The sequence below is a fragment of the Homalodisca vitripennis genome, chromosome 5, assembly GCF_021130785.1.
Source record: "Homalodisca vitripennis isolate AUS2020 chromosome 5, UT_GWSS_2.1, whole genome shotgun sequence".
Taxonomy (NCBI): Eukaryota; Metazoa; Arthropoda; class Insecta; order Hemiptera; family Cicadellidae; genus Homalodisca; species Homalodisca vitripennis.
The window spans coordinates 108,813,272-108,831,138 of NC_060211.1; the positions used below are offsets into that span (position 1 = coordinate 108,813,272).

Genomic DNA, 17,867 nt, shown 5'->3' on the forward strand with positions numbered 1-17,867 from the left:
ATATTAATGTAAGCCATAAGTTGATAAATTATTATTATTGTTCATTCCATTTTGTAATAAGGTAAAATGGATCTTCAGTTGTAAGATCTTGTATGGAAACCGAAAGTGAACAAAATGATAATTAAAGGTACCATAGCTGTCCGATTGGCTCCGGCCACTCATGCTTACTGAACGAAACAAGATTTTATATAATTCGTTAATGTAGTATTCCTTGTCATACGAAAATCTCATAACTAAACTGTAAAGTAGGGTCGTAAACCAACTAATGACTACAGTTTATCATGTACGTAAGGGAGGGCTATTCTTCACATTGTAAGATGAAAAATGAATGATATAACTGTTCTTCGTCATGTTCGATTTCGCTGCTTATCGTTCGTTACACTAGTCATCGTTTAGGCTGAATTATAAAGCCTTTAATGAATTTAGATAATGTTATCTTTTATGTCTAATGAGTTTGAGTTATGAGTACATTATATAAATACTTATCAATGGAAAACTGTTATAGTTCATCAACGCTGTACAAAATAACAGGAAATATCGTTTTCCAATTTTTTTTCTGCATACTATTGCCACCGCCCATTTTTCTAGTACTTCTATTTTGTACTGAAATAAAGAAGGATATGTGTTATACGTATAATTAAATATAAGGACAACAATCATTCAGAGGGCATAAAAAATCATAAAAGGGTATTAGTTACTTCTTGAAGGTAAATTTAATGTGTGTATAATTACTGTAATGAATACATTTGTACCAGCGGATTTGGAGATCAAACCAGTTTATAGATGAATAGTGCTTATTTTGATTTATAGATAGAGCGGAATCTCGAAGGACCTGGCCGAAGTAACGAAAGAGTTATCGCACAAGCTGAGAGATAGATTGACGGACTGCCCTTTACCATTTAGATCTCGTAATAACTGAGTTCTGTAGGACTCTACTATGTATGAACCTTAGTTCCAAGTCTCTAGAACCTTTATAGAAATTGACCGCACAACTTGATGGACTGCTCTTGACCTTGTTGACTCCATAATCGATTAGATTCTTTCTTGAACTTAGAGGAGCCTATGTACCAAGTTTTTTCTAATAATATTTATAGCACAAAACGATGGGCTGCTCTTGACCTTGTTGACTCCATAATCGATCAGATTCTTTCTTGGGCTTAGACGAGACTATGTACCAGGTTTTTTCTAATAATATTTATAGCACAAAACGATGGGCTGCTCTTGACCTTGTTGACTCCATAATCGATCAGATTCTTTCTTGGGCTTAGACGAGACTATGTACCAGGTTTTTTCTAATAATATATTATAGCACAAAACGATGGGCTGCTCTTGACCTTGTTGACTCCATAATCGATCAGATTCTTTCTTGGGCTTAGACGAGACTATTTACCAAGTCTTTTCTAATAATATTTATAGCACAAAACGATGGACTGCTCTTGACCTGTTGACTCCATAATTGATCAGATTCTTGGACTAAGAGGAGCCTATATACCAAGTTATAATTCTCTATGACCTCTCTAATAATATATATCGCACAAACTAATGGACTGCTCCTTGATCTGTTCACCCCATAATCAATCAGATTGTTCCTTGGATCAAGAAGAGCCTATTAACCAAACTTCAAATCTCTAGGACTTTTTTATTAAGAGTTACAGCATACACGGACTGACAACAACTCAGTTTCTAAAAAGCCCTATTGGGTCCTAAACAATCAATCCTGGTCAATTACCCGGTAGGTGAGATTACACTATGAGTTCAATCAATGGTGTCAAGTAATCTCTTCGTCAGAAATGTTTCGTCCAAACCCCAAATCAAGAACCGTACATGGCAAAAAACAGATTTTTTGTTTGCAGCCCACTCAAGAGCCCCCTAGTTAACAACTCCACAAATCATAGGAAGATAAGGTGGTAAATACTAGTGTCCTCTAAAATCATTAGAGAGGATTTGGGTGAGATAAGAGGTTAGATTGTTTTGTTCTAAAATTGTTTTTACGAAAGTAGTACGTGTAAATATTGTTGTTATTATCTTTTTATAAATAGACTGTAAGTATTGATCATATGAAAGTTTGGAAAACAATTCAGGTAGTAACAATATATTCGTAACTCGTAAAGCTCCCTGATAGGGCCTCTTTGCGCCCATAGCCCCACACCATGTTGTAAGTTGATCATTATCATCTCAAACGATTCAACATAAGGGTATACAACTAGAAAACTGCGATCGATTTCCAGACGAAGGATATTGTTGTTTCGTAATATATGAGTTTAAGACTCCAGCCAGTGTCTCTTCTTTTTAGTGATATTTTACTTGGGCTGTTCACCAAACAAATTTGTTTTCTTGTGGCGGTGCCTTATATCTAGGAGTTAAATTAGCACTTTGAATATTCGCTTCTTTCACTCAGATGCACATTTGAGAACAAAGCTTTGTCTACCATCTATAAAGTATCAAATTTATAGAATATTACAACGCCTAAAATGGAGTGACAGGCTAGTGGAAGTTGGCCTATGAGAGCTAGCTTGTTGCCTAGTAATTATATTACTAATATCCTGTTAATCCCGTTTTTTCAAGGACACCTTACATAAGCCGGCGTCACCTTAGTCGACCGCACTATTTTTAGCAGTGTCCTACCCCAATCTAAAGGTCATCTCGGTAGCGTTTTTTGGGTGTAAGACAATACCTACCGCCATAACCTTCCTTCTGCGGCGACCGAAGGAGGTAGTCATGCGGACCGACAGGTAGGCCGGCATGCGCAACCCGTCCAGTGCGCCACGTCACGAGCGATCACGTCCACACACGCTCGAGTAGGTGTTGTCAGTTTGCGAAGTTTTTACACTTTGTGTAACTTCCACCGTACACCTCGTGTGGAGCTCCTGTTCGTGCATTCCCGGCTAACAAACAGGAAGACCGTGATGAAATTCCATACAGGTCCTGTGGAGTCGTGACCATAGATGACGTACACGAAGCCGTATAAAGTTTAGTTTCTCGTAACTTTAACGTTCTTGAGGAATGTGACTGTGACTGATGATGGGCGTGGACAGTGAAACGACTTATGAAATTGATGAACCAAACAATTTGATAAAAAAAGATTTGTCAAATAGTTCAGAAGGTTTAAGGTTTACCGTTTATTCATAGTGATGCAGTAGTGGATACATCATTGTTGTGTAAATAATATTCCGTTTTTTAAAATAATTTAGGGTGTACCGAATTTTCAGTACACAAGAAAATTAGATAACCACCTATAAGTTGACGAAAGTATGAGACAACATTTGAGTATTTATAGAGGACCAAAATTAAGACTTTTCAGGAATTCTTGTACAAATACGTTTAGGCCTGGATATCACAAGAGGTTAGGAATAAACATGATATAATCGGGAAGTGAGGCCTGGAAAGTCCTCGACAGTAGGAAGACGCGTAGTTGAGGAGATGCGGAGTAGTCGCACGTGTGCGGTGACAACTACAACTGTAACTGATTGAATATGGTAAGTCCAGCGACAGCGAGTCAATTGGTGAGATTGTGGTGCGTGAGAGGCCGGTCTCCACGCCGTGACGTCACCGGTACCCTTGACTCCGCGGACAACTGACACTAATCCGAGTCAACGGGCCGATATGACCCGTGTCAATGTGGTACATGTCAGCTGAAGCCGCAGCTGCAGGGTGCGGGGAGGGGCGGGGGTGTGTCGCCGCGTCAGCACCGCCTCAGCCCTGCCTGCCCCACTTGCCGGCCGACACACCTCTTCTGTGCCGCTTCAGCAAACATACGCCAGGACATGTTTCCACTGATGTAGCACGACGCGTGTTTAGTGATACAAGAATGCACTTGCCTCCGCAAACGTGGCTGTTATCTTATATGCCGTCCTGTAAACTGGCGCTTCTTGTTTTACAAACATCCGAGTTCGGAAACAACGTTAGACTCGAATACGAGGGCTGTCTCGTTATGTAATAGTATTAAACGTACGTCCACTACCTCGTTTAGGGTAGGTAAGTCAAACATAATGTGTTCGTTTTATTGACGGCAATTGCAGTTGTTAAAACACTCGTTGGTAATTAAAATCAAGGATAAAAGTCGTTTGGGTGAGTGTAAAAGTAGTCCTCTTTCATGTTGGTCGGAAAGAACCTACATGTACGAAAAGGAATAAGTTATCACCATGTAATGTTACATGAGCCTCTCTGTTCACACAGAGAAAACACCAATATATTGGTGTAGATAAGGTTCAAGGAAAGCTTTTGCTGTGGTTAAAATGTGTTAAAAATAATTAATATAAGAAATAATATGTGAAACTTAAAAAGATTTTAAATTGTTTTTAAGTAATACCACTGCATATTTGGACCTATTGTATACCTATTTATGTTGTACTCTGAGTTATTAACCTTTCAATATTTTGTCTCAGGATATATAAAATGTATCTAGGAAGAAGGAAAATGATCATGTAATGTAGACAGTAAACGGATAAACTTAGTTTTGGTGACTCATTTAAGGTCCAAGCGGTTCTAATGTTATGTTGTTGCATATGTAATTGTTGTAAGCCTCGTGGGATGACGGACGACGACTTCACAACTAAGGTGAAATGATTGAGCGGTTGTTGAAACGGAAAAACAAAGTAGTTTACTGCTTAGAAACTAGTCTTTGTCCCGAATCCTACCGACTTACTTTTCTCCGTGGTAGTGATAGATCCACTGAGGTCAAATGAGTTAAATCTGTAGACTTGTGTCCAAATACATGGTTGGCATGTGGAGATCAGATCTGTGGCTGGCTTTATTTGGACAACCAAAAACGGGCGGCCACCTTCATTTTAGCCTTATAAGAAGACTGTTAAGATTCAAATACTTTGACTACCTTATTTTCAGTCTTAGAATTGTAGAAGATTGTTTGTTCTAAAAATATGATTAATACGTATCGAAACTCATTTTTAGTTCTTACGATGTTTACGTCGGTTATTGCGTAAAAATCTGAAACAATTGTATTACATAATTTAAAGACAATACAATATTTTGGACGAATTTCACGCCTCTGCCAGTATGAGATAAGTCTTATTGTCGGATTGTACAACACAGTGTGGTTGCGTCAACGTAATGTCGAACGTCTGCCGGCAATAACAATAACTATCTCTTCTATTAGCAATAAAGACAATAAGATAATATATTTTTGTAATCGCTCTGTTAAATGGCAGATTTGTTATCTACTGTGATTTACTACTCTCACTATGTTAATTTTCGTACCAAAAATATTGATTTATAACCTAACATACGTATAAGTACAAGCATTGTATCGTATCAGTCACAATCTATACCGATTTGTAATGTTAATGTAGTAACGCTATGTAATACATTTGTCAACAGATTTGAAAATTAGTTGATTAAAGCATGTCGTATAGTTCTGTAACCCGACAACAAAACGTGAAATCAAGTGATGAAATTTTGAAATGAATAATCAGTGTAAAAAATGTAAAATTACTACTGTGAACAATGGTATTTTAATGGCTCTCAATTCGTTCGTTGATAACAATTGACTAAATATTAACCGCCTTGTCTCAGTGCCCGAGGCTTGTCAACATTACAGTCTATTGGATTCGGTGTACCATACAATTTAACTGTGTCAGATGTGACGTAGGCGGTTTTAAATGTATTTATCGTGTGTAAAATATGTTGAAACCAATAACCACTGAAAGTAATAGGATGCGTTTTTGTCTCCATAAATATACCGTCCGTATTGTACACCTATTGCGCGACTTTAAGGGGCTGCTTTTCACCCCAAAGGTTGGTTGAAGACGCTCTACTGACTGATGTTTGTCATTATTATATTGTATATCTAAGTATATCATTTCAGTATGTATGAAAAGTTGAAGAAACTATCTACGATCTACCAGATCACAAAAGTGTTATCTAAACAAACTAAAAATCTAAGGAAAAACTTTAAAAAAATATTTTATATTTGTGCTATTTTTAACTAACTACTAAACTACGACATATAGCGAAAAGTGTTACTAAAATGTTTATGTAGCGTGTATATATTGAATAAATTTTCATGTAGAGTATAATGATAGGGCTTATCATTAAAGGAGATAACGCTGTTCAGGAAGCTTGCAAAGCGCGCTAAAAATGGCATGGAAGGAAGGAAAAGGGGGAACAGTGGGGACTTGTCTCTAAAGTTTTTCCTGACGTTCAATTAGATTTCCATTCAGTGAATGGGCTAAGAAGTGTAATCATTCACACCTTACAAGTGTTTCGAATTATTTTGGAAACAAGAGGTCATGACTGCTATAGGTATACAAAAACCTTTGTAAAGATGCAATACTTGTGTAACATTAGGCTGTTAGAGCATAGAATAGGTCAGTTTATATACGTATCATATTTCAGTTTCGACCTCTACTGTTCAGTCTAGACTTGACGTTGTGGTAAGATCGTATTGCAAACCTCAGTCTGTAGACGCAACTCGGGTTGTTTATACTTCATTTTGATAATATACAATTATTAACAGAGCTGTGACGAGCGATTCATTAGGATTTAAGTAAGGAAAAGAGTCAGTTCACTGATACTTAGCGAAGATTATTGAATCTTCAATTATTATTTACATGCAATTAAAGAACACGAACTGCATTCACACTGTTTGTGGGCTAAGCGTTAGTGAATCCTATGGCTTGAGGGGCTGAAAAATTTTCTTTCTGTCTGTTTTCCGTAAGATATCTCAAGAACAATCTGACCTTGTATACACTTGAAATTGTGCACGAATCCTCATTTACATATAGGCGCATTATATTCAAGTTCTATGACGGCGCATGTTATTTCTTGAGATTTGGCTGAGCGTTAGCGAACGTTTTACCATTTGTCTAACACAATCGAGAAAGAATAAATAAATGTATACACAAACCTAGTACGATTATATGACATTTTAACATGTGACATACAGTAATACATATTGCCTAATCATTAGGATGAAATGAGCTATTGACTTGCAATTTTCCATCGCCTGCTACGCAAGACGTGGTGTGGCGTATTCCTACCTTGCTTTATGTTTCTCTTTGCTAGAGGATATAACGAATTACATCCTTAGTTAGTGTACTGTTAAGTGTGGGGTTGCAGTTTCAGACTAAACAAATGCAACGACACAGCGAGATAACACATGAACCCTGTTAACGCTTACAATGACAACTGAAAGTGTAAATACTCACTATTGCTGTGACGAGGTAGGCAACCCTTGCTTGTGCCATGTTCATTGTGGACGCCAGGACTGGACTGACCATCACCACCAATTCTCACTCCGTCTGTGGTGATGACCATTAATTGACTTGTCAGTGACTCATTACATCGAAGTCATTAACCCGGCCGCAATTTAACTCTACAAATTGACCACGAGAATAGCTACGTTTCTTTCGGATTTCGTATGTAAATTGAATTTGGAAATTGATTTCCAGCATGTTTGTGTCCTGTCACGTTTCAGTTCTATTTTAGACACGTATTGAGCTATCAATTCGTTTAGGAATAGTAAAACTGCACACATTGTCATACTGCAATAACTTCATCCTCCTTAGTTATAAATGTGTTAAAGGTAATATAGTTGAGAACCAGATTATTCTTCCTTATTGCAGTCTTCGTCCCAGAACTTTAGTCATGGCTGTCATTTTACTCAGGAATACTCCTTCATTCAAAGTATTTACATTAGAGAAGGAATGCATGATGCAGTTTGCGTAATGCGTAGCATTGCACTTTCTATTCTAGATGCCGAAAATCACGATGTAGGTAGAGCGTCAGACTTTGGGTCTAAGTTAGAAATTATATCACGATCCTGAAAGTGAAGATAGCAATTTTCAATATCACTGTAACCCTTCTGTTCATAAGATCTTCGCATAGGCCAGTAGTCTATGGGGAAGGGCGGATCTTAGTACAAAGAGATAAAGAAGTATATTATCATGCCGATTTCTAGTACTGTAATGCACACAAATATTTCTATAATGTGATCTCATTTCCTTAATCAATGTCACTCATTTGTTGACTTTTCATCGTCTGTGCTGCAGGAGAGAACTAACTTTGCAGAAACATACGTGTATGCGTGGTTAATAAAGTTGTCAACTATAGGCTCCCTCTATCTTCGCACCTGATAAGGCTTACATGCCAGCACCATTCAGTGGCAGGCAAGAACTGATAAAGGTGTTTGTTAGCGGGGGAAACACAATGTCAAGGAATGCTAGATAAGGCAGGCAACAAAATTTGACACCAACATGCGTTATACTTTAAATTAAAATTGCTCCCTCTTTAAGGTACGTTTCAACAAGTTAAAGATCTTTTAATAGGTCTTGATTCCAGCCAAATTCCAAATTGTGACTTTATTCCCCCATTTTTCCTGGAAGCCTTAATTTCTGACTCTTTGTTAACGATCATTTCGTGTGAATACGTTGACAAGTGCTTATCAGTACAGATGTAACAGAGCTATCTAGTATAGTAAATCACTGAAGGAGTAGAGCAAAATACGTGACGTTGATAGAAATTACGAAACTATTGCATAAGAGTTGCGGTCACTTACTCTAATGGAGCTAATATCGAATTGACCACAAGGTTGAACATGTGATACATCGAGTATTGGCATCGTATTGGGTAGTTTCCATTGGTGCATGTGTTCAGTTGGCAAACATTAACAATACAAATATGAAGCCAGATTCATAACGCGGAACTTGGGTTTGAAACTTGTTGACTCATTTTAAGATTTGTTCTCGTGTTGTGCAACATTAATCATAGTGATGGCCAATTTTAAGGAAGGATAGTTCATTGATATTCGATGTTTAGTGGGCTAGAACAGCTGAAGGACTCTGCCCATTTTTAATATGAGGTCAGTTTTATAACGCGGAACTTCGGTTTGAAACGTGATGACTCATTGTATGATTTACTCTCGTGCTGTGCCAAGTAATCATAGTGATGGCCAATTTTAAGGAAGGATAATTAATAGATATTCGTTGTTTAGTGGACTAGGATAGCTGAAGGACTCTGCCGACATTATAATTAGCAGGTCTAAAAGCAAGGCCGGAGGGAACACGTGCCGCTGTCCACATCTAGCATGTCCTCGTATTGTACTATACGTCCAAGGCTCAAGGCTACCGTTATGGATGTTGTTTCGGCCAAGAGCACCACCGCGTTCTGATATACTTCCTGGAGAGAACTCTTCCTAACTCTTGTGTTGTTGAGATGAAAAAGACTTATTGGTAAATTTAGGAGTTTAAAGTAGTTTTATTTGGCATTAAATAATCCATGGGTTATACGTAAAACACGCTGTTACTCCGGCTCGCACTTGTTGGTGCAGTCTCGACCTCGGACATATGTTGCATTACACTTGGTTGATCACGTTACGCACGTCCTTTACCTCCGACTGTGGCTCAGTATGATCACGTATACCAGTACTTGACCTCTGCGTGCCATCCCCTATCCAGTACACTCACGCGTACCTCGGCCTCCCGGCTCGGAATAGTGCTATCCATATATTAAGTAAGCATGGTGTAATGACGTATATAACTGGAAGAATCGATCTTCCCAAAGACGAGAGGTCTTAGCATCATCTTCTCTAGCAACGCGTGAACCAATTATTACTCGTATTTCTAACCAATACAATAAAATAATTGCCTTTGAGAGGCGTCACTGTGCTAAGATTTCTATCCTGGTAACAGAGATGTGCAGTGAAGCTTTCAAGAACTGTGGTTTTTTGTCTTAAAATTTAAAACCATTTCAATGACTTTTATAGATTTTATAGAATTCAGTTTTTCGCAGTGCAATTTTAGGTTTCGCATTGAAAGTCGTGCTCCAAGTGCGGTGTTGCAACTTTAGCTTGCGGCTATCAATTGTTCCTAATGAGAATGCTGTAGCTAGCGGTAGAGTGAACGGCTACACAGATTGCGGTGCACGCCACGGCACGCACGCACGTACACTCCCCTCCCTCCGTCCCTGGAGTCTGCTGGGACTTCTAGAAGGTTCCAGGTATGTCAGATGTCGTTATCACAAGGAGTAAGGAGCACAGGAGAAGGCTGGTTCACAGGTGAACACGATTCGGCTTTGCGATAGTACACGATCTTACAATGATCAGTGTTTTATTAACATTAAGCGTGTTATGAATGTAGGAGACTCTGTCCTGAATCTGCACAGTTGTAATTAAAACGCAGGCAATGAATTTTCTTCTAATGAAATTCTTGAAGTTTACGTGTGTTATCTTAACTTTATTGTTTTCTAATTATGACATGGAGTTTCTAATTGAAATATGAAAGAGTTTCATTTGAATACAGATCAGACAATCGGACTATGTCCAAAAATGTTGGTAGAGGTGTCAAATTAATATGCGATATTGTGTTACTTCAGTAAATAAATCTCGATAGCTGGTGAAATACGACTATCCCACCATTCCAATAATTGAAGATATCTTTCCATAATTCATAAGCTGACATTACTACGATATAAAAGTTTTACTTATTAGTAAAACAAAATATGTTCTTGAATTAATATTGAATTCTAAAAAAATACTGGTCTCAGTAAAATTGAATGCTCCAGTAAACAAACAGTGCTTAAAGCATTTGTCCAGAAATAATAAATAAGAGTACAGAATACTGTAAAAACTCTGTGGAAAAGTCGATTAGAGGTCAACGTGTATTGTATGCATTATGAGTAAATTTCCACTAGATTCCATTAAACTACTAGTCATGTAGTGTAGCCGGTGGTTAATTACTTTGGAATCGCGTAACAGCGTATGTTACATTATAAAACGACACTAGTCTATCAATACTTAGAATAGTGCATAATATAGCTTGATGAAAATTACGAAAACTCCTTTGAATGTTTACGTTATGGACTTGGATCTTGAAACCAGACTAATTAATATACAAGGTAAGCCACTTAAGTTGCTCCAAGAAAATAAACACAAGCTCCAAATTTTTCACATTCATGTATGTACATAATCATGTAGGCACATCTAAAACATACGACATTTAAATGAAATAGCAAATTTCGAATTAGGTGTTTGAAATAAAAACTGATCTAGTCTTAAAAAGGCTTGTTCTTTTCGGAAAACCTTTAGGTTATTTTATAAGGCTTCGACGAGACCAAAAATTATATGTAATATTCATTTACGAGATAAAGTTACGTCAAAACTCTTGGCGGAAATGGGGTTGTTTAAAGTTCTCAAATTAGAAATGGATTGAAGACAAGCCTTTTCGAAAGTGCCGAAATTAAAACGGCACTGAAACTGATTACTATCACCATTAAGGTGCCATTAAGGTGTGATCGATTTGACTGGGACACCAAAATGTAGACAAACTTTTAAAAGCTAAAATCAGTATTTGTATGTCACTGACCAATTTAACTTGCAGTAATGTGAAAGAAAGTTAGTAGAAACTTTACTTTGAATTTATTTTAAATTTATTTGAATGAAGTTATTTAGTTTGTAGGGAAATTATCTGACCACATCGATTTAAATTAGTGGTCTAAACTTAACACAAACCTTTGTTGCTGAGTCAGCTTTGACAACGATCTGTCTTTAGCTTCACAGTCAAGTAGTTCATGCTTTATAACCGACCGCGAGCACCAACAAGTTTTCGGACAGTTTCCATTCGGTCAGTTTCATAATCGGAGTATTTCCCATTCGGAAGCTTCCAGTTAAGAAACTTCGTTCGAGACCTCGGAGTAATTGTGTAATATTTTGTCACATACTTATTGTCCACTTACGTAATTAGCCTTATATAAGAGTGAGGATCTCGAGTGACTCGTACAATTATCGTTGAAGATCCATCACAATACCAAGTACGATGTACGAGCGTCATGTTGAACATGACATGAACTTTAATTGATTAGTAATAAGATGGGAGTCTGATAAATCATTTGTTTCATTAAATGGTTAATGACGTTACGGCGATGAGTGTAATCAATTCTAAGTATAATTGGTTGCAAGTATTTCATTGAAGGAATGTAACACGTAATATACGTATTTACTGTGCGTAATACCTCTGTCACTCTGCCACAAAATTCATCTCTTTTACATTCGTGCGTGTCTCTACATAAAACCATGTAGGCCATTAAAATAACGTTTCTTACGTTAAAACACATTTTGTCACGTGTGTAATAGATTGCACGGTAAGAACAGAGTGGGTCACGTGACCCGTTGTTGCTTGCCACTACGCTAAATGGGATCAGGTGCTCCAGCCACTTGACAGCTGATTGAAATTCAGCGACAGTAGGCGCGATGGCGGTAACCTGCTCGAGGTAGAGGTAGGTAGGCCCTCCTCACTGTCTACATGGCAGGCAAACTCGGTTACAACATCCTTCTCCATCGAGTGGATATCACTAAACATGTGTTGCCTTGTGAAATTAATTATTTTTCGTGAACAGAAGACCTACTTCTGGTGGATTGCAATATTTTATAGTCATGTCAGTTTTCTGCAAAGATATGTCACAGTGGGTATACGTGGATTTTCCGCTGTTAAGGTAGGTGATAAGAAAGACATTGATGGATCTACTAACAATCACTATGATTTGCTTGATTGTTATTGCTAAAGAGGGGGCAAAAACCTTTATTCCCAGGTGAAGAGTAAATGGATTATGCGTGAAAAAAACTTGCTCGATAGTACTGTAGTAATAATGGACTCGGCAGCTGGAGAAAGCAAATGGAAGGAAGGGGATAATATGATCCGCATACGTTAAAGTTTCACCGCGGCTCTCTAGGCGGGGTAACGAAACTGAAGTCAGGACCGGTCGGTGTAATGAGGGTTTCGATCTGTTCACTGTAATGTGTATAACGTATTAATGTAAGTGGTGTATTTCAGTGAATATTGTAAATACATTTTTCCTCTATATAGAACAGTTTGTTCTGAGAGGTATATCTATATACCATATGACAGTTTCTTCTGAAATATCTCTCTATGATATAGAACAGTTTGTGCTGAGAGATATCTCTCTATAGCTTAGAAGATTTTGTGGTGAGAGATATATGGCGTATTTCAAATATGTTACTGGGGAGATTCTTATTTAGATTACTTCGTATCTACAATGCATTAGTATAGTTTCATAAATGGTAATAAAATTACCAAATTACTTTTGTTTTGGATTGATTAAGTTATGATATAGTTGTTTTTTTTTTTTAATTTTACAAACAATTACGCTTTCCGCATATTACAACAACAATAATAACACAACACAAGCTTGAGTAATTAATGACACAAGTTTTAGTAGGAATATAAACATGTTAATGTACACTTGAACTGTTTTAATTACTCTTAAACAAAACAGTGTTAACATTAAATATCTAATTTCCATGTGTGCTTGTGACACAGTTAAGGCCAAATGTGAATAACTGGTATACAGTTTGGTATAATATATAGAATTTAATCGATTAATGCACCATGAGAGTAGCTAAACAGAGTAGTAAAATTCACATTGCAATAAATCATGCCTCTAAAATTATGATTTGGGACTTTAATTAAATAAATGCGGACATCAAATCGCTAGTAAATATATCGAGTATTCTGTTGCTTGCAGAATATCACCGTTACTTTTGTAGGTTGCTGTTTTAAACGCCATTTGAATACAATAAGAAATTGCAAGCGTACATGTATATGGATGAATGGTCAGACTCGTATCTATAGTGCTGCTCTTCACACGCCGTTTTTTAGGGATCACTTGAAAATATCTTTGTTTAAATATTAAATTTTGTGAACTAAGACATTTACGGAGTTTTGGGAATAAGGAACAAGTGTATGTGCGTATTTGTGTCTCTTCCGCTAGGTAACAAGATTTAGTTTACATTGTCTCGATAAAAAAGTGTTTTATTTACTAAAGTTTGGTTTTCAATTTCGGTAATTTCTATAATACATATGTATATGCTGTAAAATACAACGCGAGCGAGAAAACTTTTATAAATTATTTTATTTGCTATTGTAGCATATGTACGTACAGTAAATTAAAATGACGAAATAACGTGTAATTCGATGTGATTTTCTTGAAGTTTCAAAGATGCTAAAATACAAGTGTTAATTTTTAATTTAAACTCATTATTTATCTCTTCAGTTTACGTCTGTAAATATTGGTGGGAAATAATAATTAGTCAAGTTTTATTTAAATTAACAATGTCTAAATTGTACTATGTTGACTCTTGAACGCCATCTTTCGTAGTCGAGACAAGAGGGTGAGGTTTTCTCATGGGAGATAGGGAAGCTTAGGATGGAGTGATAGGATTAACTAGAGTAGCTATGAGTACACATTATTATCATTCAGCAAAAGCACGTTGAGAAAGTGTAATTATTACACGTTATCTTAAGTCTGTTGACGAAATTAGCAAACCCTCGGTAAAATTAGCATACTTCAACTACTCGTGATTAACATTTCTCAAAACCGATCATAATACTTTCGATGAATACTGCATTACGTATAGTTGGAAATTCATATACATTTCTAATAGAGCGTGTTTTTACTCTCGTGGGAAGTTGTATATAACGTTTACTCAGTATGATAGTTAATCGAGCTGAGGTTTCAGTACAATATAACCATATGATAACCGATATATTTGATTGATACCCTTTATTGGTTTGTTCACTGCCTTGAGTATTATTTATGTATTAGAGACAGCAGCCACTCAATAATGTGATGCAAGAATATAATGTTTGGCAAAATTGAAATATATGGTATTCACTAATATGGAACATCATTCCTAAGATAGTTCTTTTAGTAAAATGTTTTGTGAGTATATCTTTCATCTTACATTTTCGTCTTCTTAACTTACTTGTTTCATCATTATGTCAAAGAATGCTGCACAAATCCATAAAAACAGCACATATATTAATTACTTTAAGAGAAACATGAAAAACCGTTCTGTCTTTCGTACTTTAACATTCGTACTCATCATCGTTAAATTCATTCCAAATTCCACATTGGAGAGTCTTTGGTTGCGATCTTTTTTGATAATAACTATACATTGGTTTGAATACACCTTCAACATCGTTGTATAGCTTATAGCACGTGGTGAAAGTCAGAATGTGAGCCAATCTCTTTTTATGGTAAATTTAAAAACGCTGCATTTCGTAAATGACAGTGGAAGGCAACTCACCATCTTGTACCTGAGGGTCCTCCTGAGGACGAATTGCCTGCGGCGGTCCATGGTGGCTGTAGTGGTCTCTGGCGGCATGATAGACTCTGGGACAGCACCTGTGCGCTACTGACATGGTAGTATTGTTGTCGCACTTAGCAATCGGTGTTTGTCAGTGCCATTAGTCGACTGTCCTGCCACATGTCATGGCTAAACCTGTCGTGTTTAGCAACCGCTTGCTCTTCTACGCGTTCTCACATAGCAGTAGATAGTTCAACAACCACTCGTACATCTAGCATTTACTGCATCACCTGCGTTCACTATGGCTGACTAGCTTTACCTTTTTAGCTAATTTAATTCCAAATTTTTCCAAAACCAATCCAAGCTACACTTTTGCTTCACAAATTATGTTTCATAAGTCTCATTTCAGCTTATTTGCAATCAAAAAGTGTAATTGTTCTACATAATTATAGCTCTTCTTTCTTTTTCACTTCATACATCTTAAACTCAAGAACTATTTCTTTCTTTTCAATAGAAGTCATTAGCAGTTAAACGTCGATAACAGAGCGCTGTATGTAAAGGTCGCAATAGTTACTCCACTATCTATCCATAGTGTTTTGTCCAAGCAATCTAGTATCCGATGTCTCATGAACACAGTAGCGTACTTGTTGGTATCCTTTTCCACCTCTATTTATTTTCTTCCATGTGTAGATATCTACTACCCATTTCTCTTGCACTCTTTAGCCAATAAGTGTACCAATAATTGTTCATTTTCCTTCTCTAACTACTCGTAAAACCTTCCTATACAAAATAGGAAGGTTCTTCGAGTCTTTTCGCAGGATTTGTAAAGTTTTGATCTTTATAAATGTTTGTATGTACATTATATAAAGTACAAATGTACAAAAGTAATATAATATAAAGTAAAGTACAAAAGTATAAAGTACAAATGTACATTATATTTATTTAAGAATTGAAAAACTAGAGCGTTATAAACATATTCAGTGAACATATGTAGAGTCAACATCGGTGTTGAGTCTGCTATGCTTTACTTCCCTGTATAATTGTTGTTGACTGTGGTACGATTACGCTATTTTTTTGTACTTAAAACATGATATTTATTTACCAATTACTTAGTGAGAAACATAAACGGAAACTTATTGGAGGTGAGTTTAAATATTAAAGAGGAAATAAATTAGAGGTAGTTCCATCTGATCAATTTTAATGTAACATGGGACGATTGTACTAGGTGATTTGACCCCACATTTACCACCGTGTTCAAACCACTAGATCCCGTATATTGTTTCCGAAACCCCTGCCCGGTGGGCCTTTAAGTGTGAGGGTCTAAATTTACTAAGAATAACTTTACTTGAGCGCGAAGTTGTTTTGCACAACAAAAATATACCGTTGTTGGTGTCAAACATTGAAACATTGTTATAATTGAGTTTTGTCTCGATTTTTAGCCCTTTTTCGTGGTTTGCAAACCACTTCCTTCAGTGTTGATTAGATAGGACGTGAAGTTTGAGTGTACTATCTATCACCTAGTGTGGAAGGTCAGTTGGCCAGGGAGCCAGGCACCTAGACCAGCCACAACCTGCCTTATCATAGCAGGAATAAGATCCTCGCAATGTCTGAAAATGTAAATAACAATTTGTGATGCGGTCTCAAATACCAAACAATGACGAGAACGTTTAATACTAATTTATTTATACTCTACAACATACTGTACAGTAAAATACAGTTAGAAATCCTTTAGTTTTGCATTAATTGTTTTCGTTTTTTTAAATAGCCTGTTATCTTTATAAAATGGCTAATTACTAATTTGTATAACACATCTCAAAAGGTCAATAGCCGCGCTATCCGCAAGTCGTGGGCACCAAACTCGAGCGCGTCGGTGGTGCTATCTAACAGCAATTGTCGGTACTATCACTACTCAGTTGCTAAATGAAGACCTACTGTAGTGTTAAATGTTAGTACTAATCAATACTGCTGATTTTAAAATAGTTAAACTGTATAAATTTAAAACATTCTTTGTTCTTCACTTACAGAGTGCTTTGAATTGTGTATTACAGTTTGTAAAAAAAAATACTAGAAGAACAATAAATAATTAATTGGTGGTTGCGTGAAAGTCATTATTTATTGCGTAAACTTATTTTATAATTAGTGCATTTTCCTCTTCGCACAGTAACTCCTAAATATTCAAAATTGTCCAACAATGTTAAATAATAAGTCAAATAAAATGGCACTGTGTCTCTTGTGACATATTGAGTTAAAATGAATCGTAATTCTGTATTTCCAAACAAACTCAGCACTTTTTTTGTCTATCCCAAACTGCCAAAGAAGATTTTCACTGTTTAAAGTTTTGTTTGCAAACCGTAAATTGTACAACCTGTTCTCAACTTATTAGTGGTTTATTACGATTCAAATTTTCAATAATCTTCCCAAAACACTTAGAGATGATAGTTCTAGCCGTGTTGCGGGCCTCGTTATGAAATCCTTGCGGCCGATGCTTCGACCTGGAAAATACTTATCTAATCCGTTCCGCACGTCTATGTGTAGTGTGAGGATGCTCTATTGTGTTCGTAATAAGCTCAATTTTCGTATAGTTCAGCTTAATTTTTTTTATTTTATAGAATGTCAATTTTTAATTTGAAGACAGAGTGGATGTACTTTTTAATATTTAAAGTGGACGACACTGGCTTTCAACGAACATTATCTACATCAATAGTTTAAAATCTTAAAAAACTTCAGCCATTTATTTTATTACCGCCATAATGTCGCTCAAAGCTTAAATTAATTAGATGAAAACTTCAGTATTATATAGTTGAGAATGTCC

The 17,867-nt window shown here is 36.5% G+C and overlaps 2 protein-coding genes across 3 annotated transcripts in view; one reads left to right on the forward strand and one right to left on the reverse strand.

The window, feature by feature from the left end:
* LOC124362692 (facilitated trehalose transporter Tret1-2 homolog) overlaps positions 1–15,148 on the reverse strand; it is a 42,184-nt gene extending 27,036 nt beyond the window's left edge. Inside the window, exon 1 of one of the 2 annotated variants that reach the window (XM_046817397.1) lies at positions 15,056–15,148. In XM_046817397.1, the coding sequence (XP_046673353.1) occupies positions 15,056–15,133 (78 nt within the window). In that variant the 5' untranslated portion in view covers positions 15,134–15,148. Of the gene's footprint in view, positions 1–7,163; positions 7,251–15,055 lie in introns of those variants that run through there. The other variant, XM_046817398.1, reaches the window with a different exon arrangement.
* Positions 1–17,867, forward strand: part of LOC124362693 (RING-box protein 2) — a 127,466-nt gene that overhangs the window by 37,409 nt on the left and 72,190 nt on the right. The gene's annotated exons all lie outside the window — the stretch shown is intronic.